At 38.9% G+C, this 15251-nt stretch overlaps 1 protein-coding gene across 4 annotated transcripts in view; it reads left to right on the forward strand.

Moving 5' to 3' along the window:
* Positions 1–15251, forward strand: part of Ylpm1 (YLP motif containing 1) — a 76282-nt gene that overhangs the window by 57373 nt on the left and 3658 nt on the right. For 2 of the 4 annotated variants that reach the window (XM_021178800.2, XM_029484466.2), the window contains 3 exons: positions 5959–6039; positions 8990–9041; positions 13722–13852. In XM_021178800.2, coding sequence (XP_021034459.1) covers positions 5959–6039; positions 8990–9041; positions 13722–13852 — 264 coding nt within the window. The other 2 variants (XR_015045244.1, XM_021178801.3) reach the window with 2 other exon arrangements.

Here is a 15251-nt window from a genome sequence, read left to right on the forward strand (position 1 = left end):
CTCCTGCTGTGGATCTGGAGATCCAAGCAATTCTGGTTAATATCCACCCAACCTGAGCTGGATTCCTCCTCCAAAGTCAGATTGCCACCTTAAAGAGGGAATTTTCTCCACGGGAGCCCAACAGGGCACCCAGGCCAGCAGGATCTAACCATCAGGTGCACCTCTGTGTGCCCTTCACATCTGGAACAGAATGCAGCTCTCAAGAACCCACCCCTGCCAGCGACCCCTGCCAGACCGCTCCTGCCACCCCTGAGGGAGGAGAGAGGGCTGCGGAGGCGATGGTAAAGGGGAGGGGATGACAGATGAAGCGGGAATGTAAGGCTCAGGGGAAACGGGAGAAAAAAATCTACCAGGATAAATCCTCCAGGCCAATTGGACAGAGTTCACATGTTTATTTTTGTTAAAATGTTTTTTGGTTTTTCCCTAATATTGGGAATAACTCAGTATTAAAGTTCCCTGTATGGGAAATGTTTGTTTTTGTTTGTTTGTTTTTTCTTAATAGCATCAATGGCTCCTCCATGGGAGAAAAAATTTAGGGCGAGCTAAACTTACTAGTATAAAACACAACACAATCAAGGCATAAAGTACTAAGCCAGTGCTGTTTATATTTCCAAAGGTATTAGTCATTCATTCATTGTATGGATGACTCTTACTGGCTGATTCAGATGTAGATACCTTAAAGAAAGTGTTTGATGAAATAAAAAGGAATATTGCATTGTTGGGGACTATAGATTGTTACTAAAGAAATACAGGGAGGGAGTTCTCTTAATTATCCAGGATATAGGATAAGTCTGTGAGGAATTCAACCACGGAAGGTACAGATTAAAAGAGATTGTTTACAAACTCTTGGTGACTTTCAAAATTTACTGGGAGATAATAACTAGCTGCAGCTCACTATTGGATTAGCTACCCAAATGCTAAGCCATTTATATTCAAACCTTACAAGGTGATTAAACAGTCCAAGAACATTATCGGCTGAGGCTGAAGGAGAATTGGCTCTGGTAGAGACATTATAGGAAGGAGGCACATGTGGATCGCTTGGGTCCCAGCTGAATGGTACTTTAGTTATTCTGCCTTCTACTCATTCTCCCACAGTGATTCTTATACATAGAGAAGATAATATCTTAGAATGGGTGTTTTTAGCAAGTAAGCAGTAAAAAATTAAAACCATATATAAGAAGGGTTTCTAAATTAATTATTAAAGAAGAAGAAGGAGAAGAAAGAAAAGAAGAAGAAGAAGAAGAGGAGAGGGGCTGGAGAGATGGCTCAGTGATTAAGAGCACTGCTGCTCTTCCAGAGTTTCTTGAGTTCAATTCCCAGCAACCACACAGTGGCTCACAGCCATCTGTAATGGGATCTGATGCCCTCTTCTGCTGTGTGGATGTATATGCAGCAGAGCACTCAATAAATAAAATTTGGGGCAGGGGACATTCAAATTTATTGAATAACACAATGGGAGAACCAATGTTTTCATTTGGGTTACAGCTAAATTTTTCATTCATTAAACTAGGTAGCTAGTAAAATCTAATAAATAAAAGTTTTAAAAAAGAAAGAATTGGACTTAGTCAATTTACAAGAAGAGACTTCGCAGAGGTGTAGTGCCTTATCCTGATGCTGACTGAGATGGCCTAGGTAGGAGTAATCACTAAAGACTGGCAAAGGGCTTGCAATAACATTTTGGAAGAAATTAACAACAAATACTCCAAAAGCAAGCAACTTCAGTTTATAAAAAGAACTAACTGGGGCTGGAGAGATAGCTCAGTAGGTAAGAGCACTGACTGCTCTTCCAGAGGTCCTGAGTTCAAATCCCAGCAACCACATGGTGGCTCACAACCACCCATAAAGAGATCTGACGCCCTCCTCCGATGTGTCTAAAGACAGCTACAGTGTACTTACATATAATAATAAAAAAAAAAAAAAAAGAACTAACTGGATTCTTTTTTAGTCAGAGGGACACAATTTCTAAAGCTCCTACCTTTTACACAGATGCCAATAAATCAGGAATGGCAGGCCATAAGTTAGGAAATAAAAGTAAAGTAATTCAAAGGCCATAGGCTTCAGTCTTATATTTAGAGCTATGTGCTATTTTCATGGTTTAACTGTTCCAGAATTCTTAATATAATCACTGACTTTCAACATGCAGAAAGAGTTGATTTGCATTTAAAAGAAAACTGTTAAACTTATTCCAGATGATTAAAAATTAACTTTGTTATTTATAATCAAGCTTCATTACCTACTGAAAATAACCCTAAAGGTACCCAAAGGAATGAAATCTGGTAGACGGACATGTTTCATTTTACAGAGTTTGGATAATACTACAGGTCAAGCAATTTGTGGAAAGATCTGACCACACTTTAAAGGAAATGCTCAAAAAACAAAAGGGTGATATAAGGTCGCCCAGAGATAGATTAAATAATGCTTTATTAACTTAAAATTAAAAAAAAAAAGTCAGTGAGACAGGTAGCACAGCTACTGGAGGGGAAAAAGCACTGGATTTTAGAAAGGACTGCTGCATTGAATCATCCTATATACGTTAAGAATGTGTGAACCTCAGAATGGAACTCAGGAAGTGTGTGTACCGGGGAGGAGGTTTTGCTCTTGTTTCAACAGGAAGCAAAAAGCTGTGGATTCCTTCAAAATTAAGATTAGATTCGACCAGGAAGACCTAAAAATCTTCGGACTTGAAAAAAAGAGATCCAAAACTCAACAAGACAGGTGGCACAATTGCTGACTCCCTCCATGGGAGCAGCACACAAGACTGTCTGAGATGTGAATGACTGCAGAAGCCAGTGAACCTTCCTGACTGCTTAAGATTACATGTCATCCTCTCATCTGGCATGGACCCATCATACCTCAGATGGATGAAGACTTATACAAACTGACTGGTAGTTGCCTTTCACCTGCTCAGACATAGAGCCAAGAATCATCATTAGCTGATTTGTGCACACTGCACATTCCATACATGCGTTAATACAAAAATGTCCCTACAACATTACCGTTAAAAGTTTGTGTGTTTTCAGAACAAAAGGACCAACGGAAGCCTATCTGGGTCCCAGCCAGAAATGTCTGATATAACACCACCAACCAAGAAGATGGCCTGCATCTCACTGCCGGGTCAGGGAAGGAGGAGACGGAGGACACGCCATCCCAACCCCCGATCCCAACCCTGACCCCGGCGGAGGAGAAAACGAGGGACTTGTGTTGTACTGGGGGAGGAAAGTTGCTTTTAATTGCTTGGTTCCTTCCCTTCTGTGACCCCATCCTAGTTATTGAGACCTTCTTTGTCCTGGGCTCTGCCTTATTCAATTCGTACAGCAACAGATAAGCAACATTACCAGGACCTCCCACAAATGGATGCCAACATCTATGATGATACTGCTCCTTCGTAAAAAAAACAAAAAAAAAACCCAAAAAAACAAAAAGAGAGAGAGAGAGATGTGGGGCCAGGGTGCCATGGCACCAGGAGGAACTGGTCTGGAGCTAGAGTGGGGTTGAGTTTCCAAACCGCGGGAATCTCATCCTGAGATCGGCAGGAGTAGGACCACTCCCCCACTGTCCCCAGCCTGCATGTCTCAGGTACATAGTCCTGGCCCCCTTCTTTGACCCACCAGAGGAGGTCACAGAGTCTGTAGCCAGGTTAAATTTCTTCTCTCCTTATAAGGTCATATCCAGCAAACACTTGGAATCTGGAATTTCTCCTTATGTAAATGATGCATCCCCAGCACACTGGCCCTGACTAATGATGTACACTCTCTCTAATACCCACAAAGGTTTAAACGCACACATACCCTCCTGACCGTTCCTGCTTTGATCTCCGTTCAGGATCTGCCCAATTGCGTGCTGATGACTAGTGGGGGAGCAGAGCTAGGATCGGCACTTGAGTTAAATTTAAAATAGTCTATACTCATCTCCTGTCCTGATGTACTCTATAAAACCTCTTTTTGGTGGTGATAGGATGAAGCATTGTATGCCCTGGCTGTCCTGGAACTCCTTCGTAGATCAAGCTGGCCTTGAATTCACAGAGAAGGCATGCATCACCATGCCCAGCCTTTGTAGCACTTTTATGATAGGAAAGATGGCTTACTCAGTAAATTGCTTGCCTTGAGTTTTATTCCCAACCTCATATAAAAACTGGGTGCATTGACAAATCCCACCATTTTGGAGGGGGAGGTAAGAGAGCTCCCTGGGCTTCACTGGGTAACTGGTCTAACCAGATTGGTGAGTTCCAGGTTCAGTGAGAAACCTTGACTCCGAAAATAAGGCCTCACACACTTTTAATTCCACTACTTTAGGTTTAAGTTAAATAGCAGAAGGTCTTGGGAGATGGCTAAATGGATGACATCATAGAGGGGAAATAACTTATACAGATTGCTTTCTGACCTGCTGTGCACCAGGACCGTGGCAAATGTGTATATTCACACACAGACATGAGTGAAGTCAGTGAATGAATGAACAAATAGACATGTAAAATCAAAACCTTAGTAGGAATGCTACATGAATTATGTGTTCTTGGTTCACTACATTTGGTTCACGTCATTTGAGATATTTGAGATGACAGTTTACCTCAATGTGATGTAGGCTTTGGTCTAATCCTTAGCACACCAGTCAGATCTGTTGGGTTTTTCTGCTTTTTTTTTTTTTTCATTTTGTAATAAGTGTCTATAAGTGTGTATTAATTTCTTGTTCCCAAGGCATTTTCACTCATTGGTAACTTGCATAGTAGTTATTGGTTTGGTGGAAGAACATACCCTGAAAGGAAGGTGACTTTGTGCTTCAGTCACTTGTGCTCCTGTCCTGTTTGACCTCGTTCTTTGAATGGTGCTGTCTGTCGTTGCTGAGTGAGACTCTGGTTTGGCAGCAGACACTTGTCACCCAGACTTCATGGCCTCTCGTGATCAGTTAGTCATGCCACCTTCATAAAACACATCTTTCTCCTTGGCTTTCATGTGTCTACATTCTTCTGCTAGATAACACTAGATCATCTCAGAACAGTCTCCTTTTCTGACTTGTGCTTTCCAGGCCTTAAAAAAGTTACTGAGGGTGCTATCCTTAGCTCAGGTTTTACTCACACATGGAAAGAACCTATTTCTAAGAGCATAGATTTGCCGGTTTTATATCCATCCTAGTTTCCTAGATTGCCTTTTATATGCCTTGTATAGACTGGCTTGTCTACCTTCAAAGTAACAATTTTCATGAGACCTGATGGTGTTGCCTTTTATCCTAGCACTTGGGAGAGAAAGGCAAACAGATCTCTGTGAGTTTGAGGATAGTTTGGTCTATATAGCCAGATCCTGTGGGGGGGGGCCGGGGGGGGGGAGTTAACAATTTTAAGTAGAGTGCTTTAAATTCTTTTTACAATTCTTTTCTGAAGTCTCCCTGAAACACACCATGTTAGCGTCACACACTTGATCCTCTTACGGGGTTCTCTGTTTTTTTAGTAGGAGCCACCATGTTGGAAACATCAACCTGCTCTTCAGCCAGCTCTTGATGGCTCTCAGCACTGTGCTCTGATATCTTTTAACTTGTACATCCTTCTCACATCCACGTGCTCCCATGGGTATTGAAGTCATTGTGGGCCACTGTTTGCTCTGTCGTCTCTTATATTTGTTGTTGATGTGCCCCCTCCCTCTTTTTCACATATTTTGAAATTTGATTAGAGAAATACTTGTTAAAAGTTTTTAAAAGACTGTAATCTCTTAAGTATTAAAAGCCCACCTATGTGGAGTAAAGGATTTTACCCAGCTTTACAAAGATAAAGATGACAAATCCAGGGTATATTGCAGAAATAATGTTCTGTAGTCTTATAGTCCCACTTCAAAGTTCAGAGTGTTAGGATTCATGTAGTATATGACAGGAGAGCCCCTGCTGTCTTGTGCTCATTCCAGATCTTAGTGAGTCAACACTTTTTTAAATGCTTATGCAATCCTTTTTTTAAAAATGATTATTGGCATATTGTAGGTAGAGATGGAAGATTTTGATGCTAACATTGAAGACCAGAAGGAAGAAAAGAAAGATGCAGAAGAAGAGGAAAGCGAACTGGTAGGAGACAGACCAACCACTTTGAGCAAAGTGTCTCTTTGTTATTCTTAAGGAGTGTTATATTCAGATCTGTAGTTTGATTATTAGTGTTGATAGACACTCTTTACAGTAAAAGCTTCCGTCACCATCCTCCTGGAGGCTATGTACTCTATTTTTCCCTAGTCCAAGAAAAAAATCTATGTTGTTAGGGAAATTTTAAGAGTACTAAGAAACTCATCTTTGTACTCATCCAGCTGTGGGTGGTTGTAAGGGAGTAGACTTTTCAAGAAAGTAATTACATATGAAAGGGCCTTTTTCCATTCCAGCAGGTATGTGGTAGAGCCTACCCAACATATGCATACTCTTACCTCTTTGCTGTAAGATCTCAAAACTGAGTTCTGTTACCTTGAAGCAGAAGAACTTACTGAATGAAGAGGCAAAGGGCTGTCACTGGCTGCTGGATTTGTTCTTGTTCTCTCTTGTTAAATGATGGCAAAAATGACTGTGTAGGCAATGGATTTTTACCCAGGCTGCCGAGATACTTAATGATGTGAGTTTAAAGTTCTGTGTACCTCCTGTAAGTGCTTTGATTAAACCTCTGTGGAGATGTGTCCCTTACTCTGTCACTCAAGAAGTAAAACCTATAAAATTACTGATGTTTCATTGTTGGCTAATGAGGTACATAGATTAACAATGCCTTTGGATAGTATTGCCTTTAAAATCCACAGTATTGCTTGGTTTATTTGACATTTCAGCTCTTGCTAAAGTTGCTTCTCCTTACTTCTCTTAATGAAAATGTACAAACCGAGATCCCTGATTCCTATTCCCTAAAGCATAGTCTACAAGGAGTGGTCTCTTTAAAGCCATGTATGACATAGAAGATTCGTGGTAGAAATTGTGTTTATATAGCATTGGTGTCGACCTCTACATTCCTAGATGTCTTAAAATGTGGATTAAAAGCTAAGCTTTAAAGGTATGGATAATTGAGTCTCAGTATGTTTTTTAATAGTCTTATTTTTCTTAATCAGGTTGCATTTTGACATACATGATTTAAAATGTGAGGGGAAATTTACATAAAGACCCACACTGCAGTAATAACCTTACTTGCTACTTGTAGCCAGCACAGGAGAGATGCACAGTGTTTTGGCAGCTCCATCTTTGTGGCTTTTTTATTTTATCTCACTTGTTTAAATGTAGTCAACTTGGAGCCTAATTACATGTACAATTACCTTTTAAAGAGAAACATGTTGCCACACTGTAGTTTTACATCAGAGAACTGGTAAAGAAGCCTTAAAATGCTACTCTGCTGAACTATTTATTTCCAAGTGGCCTGCTACTTCAGCAGCAGACAGATGATAGTTTTAAGAATGAATAAAGACAGTTCCAGCAGGGGTAGTGAAGTCTCTTTATTTTAATCTAAAGCTTCTTTAACCCAGTCACATAGCAGAACCCAGCTCTTTTATTCTTGGAACCTATCCCAAGGGTAAAAGATTCCTGGAGAATATTAACCAAGGTAATGTGAACGAGTTTCGAGTTCCCTGTCATTCAAAACGATTTAACAGAAATCTCAGTAAACTTTGCATTTTCAGTTCTGTACTGGATGAAATCCTTAGAGATTATTGGTGAGATATATCCCTGCCTTTAGTGCTTCTGCAAACCTAGTCCATATGATTTAGAATATAAATACATAATTTCAGTGATTAGGGTTTTCAGGTGTTTCTAGATCACACTTATACAAGTTTTCTCGGTATTTGTAAACACCATCGCTTTAGCAGAGCGTTTTCTTGATTTGATCTAAAGTGTTTTTGGGAAATATGATGTAAATTATAATCTGAAATACTACCTACTAATTCCTAGTTCTGGCATAAAGACTCACAGTGTATAAACCTAAAGATTTCTTGGAGTAAGGGTGCTCAAGAAAACTCTCCTGTAGAGATTGTTACGCTGTCTCCAGCAGCTTTTGCAACTCAGCTGGGTGTCAGTCTGTTCTGTGACCTTGAACATTCTCCACAGTAGAGAAGAGTACTCATTTAAAAAAAGAAAAGAAAGAAAGAAAAGGGAAGCAAAACCAAAAACCTTGAATCAATTGGTCTGGTTTACTAGGCCCTAATAATAATGTTTCTGTATAATAGGATCGATTTGAAAACACAGTCCAAATAAAGGAAACGGGAGTTATAATAAATGACATGGAATAAGCTGGGTAGTAGAATAAACATAGTTATAGGCACCCTGGGACATTGGAAAATGTTTGGGGAGTTTGTTTAAGTTACTCAGTTCAATCTTATGTAAGCTGTAAATTGCCTGTGGTAATTTCTGGTTTTATCACATACTAGGAAATATAATATTACAAGATATCAGAAATAACTCAACTTTCATCTGGTAAAACAGAAGTGCTCTGAAGTTGATTCAATAAAGCCAGCCTTTGTATGCTGAAACTGGTAGATGCGTTGAGTCGTTTTAAGTGAGTGTGAGCTCCATGATGCGGTAGTTGGGCCCGTTTTCTTTGCAAGTGTTTCAAGTGACACTGAAATACCAAGTGACCGTCTTGAAGAACACTTTTGGACATCATGGCTTCAATTATTTGAGAATAGCAGTTGTACTTTGAAAGTACCTAGCTAGTTTATAAATTCTCAGAATGATATTGATCCTAGCTCAGTAACTGTATATTCTTACCATAATTGTTGCCCATCTGCTGTTGAGGGTACAGTTGTGAGTCCTCAACTGTACTTAGCTCAAAGCGCCTTCATGCTCCTACCCTGATGACTGAAATCTGAAGTCTGCAGGGAAGTTTGGTGAATCTGGTCACTTACTTTCGTCAAGGATGATAAAGTTGTGTTTCCATAGGATATATTTGTAACTAGTGAGTGGGAACTGAATCCAGTCCCCGTTTTAATGCTTTTCCAATTCAAACGTGTTATGCATGTATGTGTCTCTTTCTAACCCTTCGAGCTTCTCTCTGTGTACAATTTAGGGTTACATTCCGAAAAGCAAATGGGAGATGGACACTTCTGAGGCAAAGCTAGGTGGGTATTGCCTTTTTCCTGTTTTTATATGTGATACCTGATGGTAATGGTCATAGAGCTTTTCACTGCACAGAGTCAAGGGCCGGAAACTTCTGCTTAAAGCAAGATTTTGGCCAACCCACATCCTTCAGTCATTTCACCAGCTTCTGCCTTAACTACTTATATCTGTGACAGATTAAAAAGCATATTTTCTACAAAAAATACTTTTGATATCATTGGAAGTTTTTGGGATAATTAGAAATATTTGATAAGCATAATAACATACTGTCATTTCTGAAATTCATTTTTTAGTATTAATCAGAAATGTGTCCCTAACATTTTTTTTAAGATACTTATCTGTAACCCAAAGTTGAGCTTCTTTGTGAGTACTTTAATAATAATTTTAATAAAGATTTGTGTTTTTAAAAGTAACTGAAAATACCTTGGGTAATAAATTTGGTTTCTGTGGTAAGGAAAGGAAAGTAAATATATAATTCAAATATTCAAGGAGACTCCATTTAAATTTTCCTTCAGGCTGTCTTTAGTGCTGTGTTACAAGGTTAACCTTTTAAAATAACTGTTTAAATCAAACCTTTGAGTTGCTTGATTTAGTCAAGTAAAAAACAAATGGTATGAAATGGATTTCTTCACGATCTTAGTTTGATATTGTACGGTAGCGTTTTTTGGGTTTTGTTTTTTTTTTATTTTTATTTTTTTAACTTCACTTAAAGAGACTGATTTAACATGTCAATTAAGATGTGTCAATAAAATGTTAAGGGAGTATGCCATGCCAGGCCTTCTGATTAGGAAAGGTGACTCTTGTATTTCTTCTCTTGCTGTTGTACTCTTACTCCAAAACCAAGCAACCATCTAATCCTAAATTTGCAGAGTTAGTCTGCCTACTCAGCACTCTTGCTGCATAGGGTATGTGTTTTATATCAAAGGGGATACATTGTATACACACTTGCATGGGTCATGCCTTGGATTGTGCCCAAGCACTTGGGTTAGAGATAGCTGGTTTTGACTAGGTTGTATATTAAAAGATAAGTTCAAAAGCTCTATTATTGTATTATGGGAATAGGTGTTTGCTATAAAGTCTAAAAAAGTTTTAGCGTGTGTCAAATGAAAATTATTTGTGGTTTATTGATGTATTCATCTACTAATCTTTCTTGAGAGAAATCTTAATAATAGTCAACTGTCTCCTTTCCACATACCATAGACATTTCTTTGCTTAAATACAGTTAAATATTTAAGAAAAATAATAGCTACAACTTCCTTTTTTAAAAGGGTGGTGTTTTATTTTTGCTTGTTTTGAATGAGGTTAGCCCTGTTTGAAGTTGTGTACTTTTAAAATAACCTGTGAGACTATAAGATGATTTGATTCTGTCAGGGCTTTATTGATTAGCTTTTGTGGCAAAGAACAATCATAAAAATAAGGGAATTGTCAGAATGGTGCATATTTTAACAAATATTCTTCCAGAGCCTTGTGTAATACATGATTTGGGATTTTGCTTTTTTTAAAAAAAAATGCCATTCCATTTTCTATTTTCCTTTCTAGTTTTAGAGGAGAAAAGAAAATGGAATATAGCCATGATAACTGTTTAAGAAAAACGTTATTACTATTTGTATTCATTTCTGGGAAATATGACTTGTCTACTATTTATTTCTCAGAAATGTGTCTTATACAGTCTGTCAGTTTTGAAGATATTACACAGTAAATTGCAGAAATGGATTTGTCATAAATCCTTTCAGAAATGGCACTAATGGTCTGGTGATAAATCTAGAAAGGGGAATTTTTAATTAGTTTTAAAAAGAGTGAGTGATATTTTGTATAATTACCTGGCACCTGGCACCGCTGGATTATCTTGAGAACTAATCCAGCCTTGGAAGAAGGAAAATTGACTATAAGGTTTATCAAAGCATTTTCTTTGCGATTGGGCCAGTTGGGAATTCTCTTCTAACTCATGAGGATCATCTGAGAATTAGTGTATTTGTGTTGCCTTTCGTATCACATTGACTGTTTGGTTACCAGGTAGAGATTGCTTCCCTGAGTACTCTGCCAGCGTTTGTACATTTCTTTTAGCAATGTGATTTTGCTAAGGTGGGAACACACTTGAGCTTTACCCGTGTGGCATATTGAGCTGAGAGAGCTGAAACTTGGAGCTGAAGAGTTCTGATCATAGGCGAGTCTTCAGTAAGAGAATACTTCTGTACTCTTCCAAGCAGATTGTCAGAATTCTTTGCAGAATCTTGACTTGTGCTAAATGTACAGGTCAGCTCGTGTCTGTTAAATTGGAAGCAGCATCAATCCAAACAGTTTCAGATGTGGCCTGAGCTGTATCTAGCATGGTATTACAGTGTGACTGGCAGCTGCCTGACCAGTGTTAGTTACACCTGACTGCTCTGTCCTAACTGGGAGATAGACATAGTAATGCACAAGTTGGGTTTTACACATACCTGCTGGGCTTTAGTTCTGAAGCTACTTCAGTTGCAGTGATGTGAGGCTTGTTTCTCACACCTGTAAGACCTAGAGTATTGGAGACTGCTGCCATCATAACGGTCTCTCCAGAGAAAGTGTTCTGCTCTTGCCGTCACTTGTACTCACCAGACAGACGGAATCATCCTTTCACAGTTGAGATGTAATTGTCATTTATGTAGACACATAACTCTTGTATGTTCACTAAGTACCATTTACATTTAGAAAATAATAGATTTATCTATGGAATTTTTCTGTTGTGCTATAGTAATATGCAGTATTTTAAAGATGTGGTAAATTCTGTGACTGACCAAGTTGGATCAAAAATTTCATCCTCTTAAAACTTCATCTTTTGCGACCCAGGCCTCTAATGTGTGAATGGATTGGACGCCAGTCTTTCTTCTGTAACCAACACCCAGATGCCTCCTCCCTTACTTTATACCATCTGAGTGTTTGGGACTCTAGTATTTGTTGGACGAGGTGTTCAGCCTTTCTTCCACACTCAAAATGAAACTTGAAACATGAATGCACAATATAAATCTCAAATCAAGGTGCTCTGACTAGAAATGCAGGCTCTGGGGCTTCCAGGTACAAATACCCAACCTGGCCTGTGCCTCCTGCCATCACCTAGCGTACAAGGAAGTACTCTTGCAGGTTCCGCCCTGCCTATCTGTGTTTCTGCCTGGCCGTGTGTGCTCTGTTGTTAGAATTGAAATGCGAAACCTTCCCTTCAGAGAATGTTCACACCAAGTTGATTGTACTAAGTTTGGGAATCCTTAAAGTTATTTAATGAGTGTGCTGGAGCTTATTATTTCTCTTCTCATAACATTGTACATTGTTGGACTAAGGTCAGCTTTATTGCTTATGGGGGTGTCTTGGGTTTTCTGTTACCATGTTCTGTGTCCCTGTGTAGTCAAGGATCCTGTACAATATGGCCTGTCAGTAGAGCCATGTAGTACAGCATTTAATTAACAGAAGAGGTAGAAGATTAGTTCTGTGGAGCCTATCAGGAAATTTGTTGAAACAAGATGATACAGTTTTGTAAATTACTGTCATTTACATTACTGATTTTTTTCAGTAATAATTGCTTTTATGAGGGAAGGGTATGGGAACTAAAACCTTTGCCAGTTATGCAAAATCGTTACTGCTTTTCAAAGTTTGTGTACAGTTAGCTGTGTGTGGGGTTTGTGTATTTGAAAGCATGGCTCCTCCTTCCTGACATTGCTTCCACTGCATGCTCCATGTGGACCTCTCTCCAATTTGGTGCTAACCATTTCTACCTCACACATTCTTCATCCTTTACAGAGCTGAAGGTTTACTATGTGTGTCTGAGACAGTCAAGCTTTCCTCTATTAGCCCACCTTAACAATAGTGTGTTCAGATAACTGCAGGAGTGCAAGCGCTTCATTGAAACTCAAATGGATATAACTCATAATATTCCACATCTGTATTTAGAGTCAATATTAACCAATAAAAAAAGACAACACATTCTCATTGTGTATTATTTAAAACACCTAATCTCATATCTCAAACTTTCTGAATGTGCTGCTTATTTGATAATAGTGAGCTATTAGGAGGCCAACTTCATAATGCAGAAAGAAATACCAGATCTGGTTACTTGGGCTGACTTACCAGCTTTTAGCATGGTAAGTCAACGGTGCTTATCTGTATAGTCAAAGTACGAGAGTGGCCATCAGTGCTTTATATTACACTCAGAGAGTGGGGTCACAGTCGTCTGCTCATCAATGTTAACTCATGGATGCTCCTAGGAAATCATAATCAAACACATCCTTAAACTGGATTTTCATATGACACATCACACATCTTTGTAGATCAACTGAGTGGTGTTAATGCTGTGGTAAAGAAAAAGGCAATAATTGTTTTTAAAGAGACCCGTTTTTCTATTTTTCAGAGCATGATAACTGAAGTGTGATTTTTTTTCTGAGGGTGGGAACCTAGGAGATAGGATCTTTTCTTGCTTTGTCCATATTTATTACTAAAACCATCAAAATAAAAATATGACTACTGGTACAAACACCAAAGAGATGGTGGGAATCACATAAAATTTGATATTTTCTTAGCCAAGAAGATAGCTTGAATCTGAAAATGATGCTGCATTGAAAAATGTGGATATGCCCTCTGGAAACAATCCAGCCCTCCTTTTCCTTTGTGTGTTGTGCAAATTCCCACACCCTTAATGCCATGGCTCTGTGTTTGTCCCTCAGACAAGTTGGATGGCTTGAGGACTGGTACTAAAAGGAAGCGAGACTGGGAGGCGATTGCCAGCAGAATGGAGGATTATCTTCAGCTCCCTGACGACTACGAGACTCGAGCTTCTGAGCCTGGGAAGAAGAGGGTAGGAGGCTTTTGTCCTTAACTACTGAAGCATGAAGCATTTGGGTTTTAAAAAGTTGGGGATGGAGAAATGGCTGTCCATAAAGTGTTTGTCATGCAAATATAAGAACCCAAATTTAGGGGCTGGAGAGATGGCTCAGCAGTTAAGAGCACCAACTGCTCTTCTAAAGGCCCTGAGTTCAAATCCCAGCAACCATATGGTGGCTCACAACCATCCATAGCAAGATCTGAAGCCCTCTTCTGGAGTGTCTGAAGACAGCTTCAGTGTGTACTTACATATAATAAATAAATAAATCTTTTTTTTTTTTTTTTAACAAAAAAACGAAATTTAGTCTCTTGTTCCCAGTAAAAAACAAAAAGCGCTACAATTACAGACATACCTACCCTGTTTTAACATAGATAAGTCAGTTCTTCGGAGCATATTTATTTTTGTTTTATTGGTTTGATTTTTAACCTACATGTATGTTGTATATAACATGTACATGCCTGGTGCCTGCAGAGGCTAGAAGGATCATCATATCACCTAGATCTGAAGTTACAGATGGATGTAATCTACCATATACTTGCCAGACCAAATCAGGGTCCTCTGCAAGAACAGCAAGTGCCCTTAAATCCTGAGTCATCTCTCTAGGCCCTCTGTATTTCTTTCAATTTAATTTTCTTAGTGCTTGAATATAAGACAACATTTTAGTATGAGAGAATAAAACATATTAGTAGATTATTTTTATGGTGGATATTGTTTCAAAGACTATATCTTAAAGCTCATTGATATACTGCAGACAAGTAAGATATGCTAGCACACCTATAACCCCATTACTAAAAAGGCAGAAGCAGGTGAATATCTGTGATTTCGTGGTCAGCCTAGCCTACATAGTTAGTGAGTTCCAGGTCTGTATTGGGAAACAAAAAAGTTCAAATACTAAAAACATAGTATATACCTACTCTTGTCTGTATAGTTTGAGGAGATGGGGAAGGGAAGTCCCAGAAATGGCCTTAACATACATAAGGACTTGAACACTGAGGCCAGCTGACATAGAATTGGCTCAAGCTAGGTGTGGGAAGGCACCCTGCAATCTTAGTACCTTGGAAATAAAGGCAGGATGATTGCAGGACTTGAGGCCAGCCTGGGCTGCAGAGTGAGACCCAGTGTCAAAGAACAAAACAGGTTGAACAGTAGGAGTGACTCTGCTTGGGGAGTGACTTGAGTTACAGTTTTGGTGACGGAATAATTTGAAATGGAAACTATTTTTCTCTATTTTTTTGCTGAAATAACTATGACTGTCTTCAAAAAGTGATTCTATAGAGTTGGTCATATTAGAAATTACCTAAATGACTAGGTTTTAAAATGTAATTTGTGCTGGTGATAGGACACAGAGTTTGAGCACTAGAAAGGGCAGTCT

This window comes from Mus caroli, unplaced genomic scaffold, assembly GCF_978045245.1.
Source record: "Mus caroli unplaced genomic scaffold, Mus_caroli_1 scaffold_14, whole genome shotgun sequence".
NCBI lineage: Eukaryota > Metazoa > Chordata > Mammalia > Rodentia > Muridae > Mus > Mus caroli.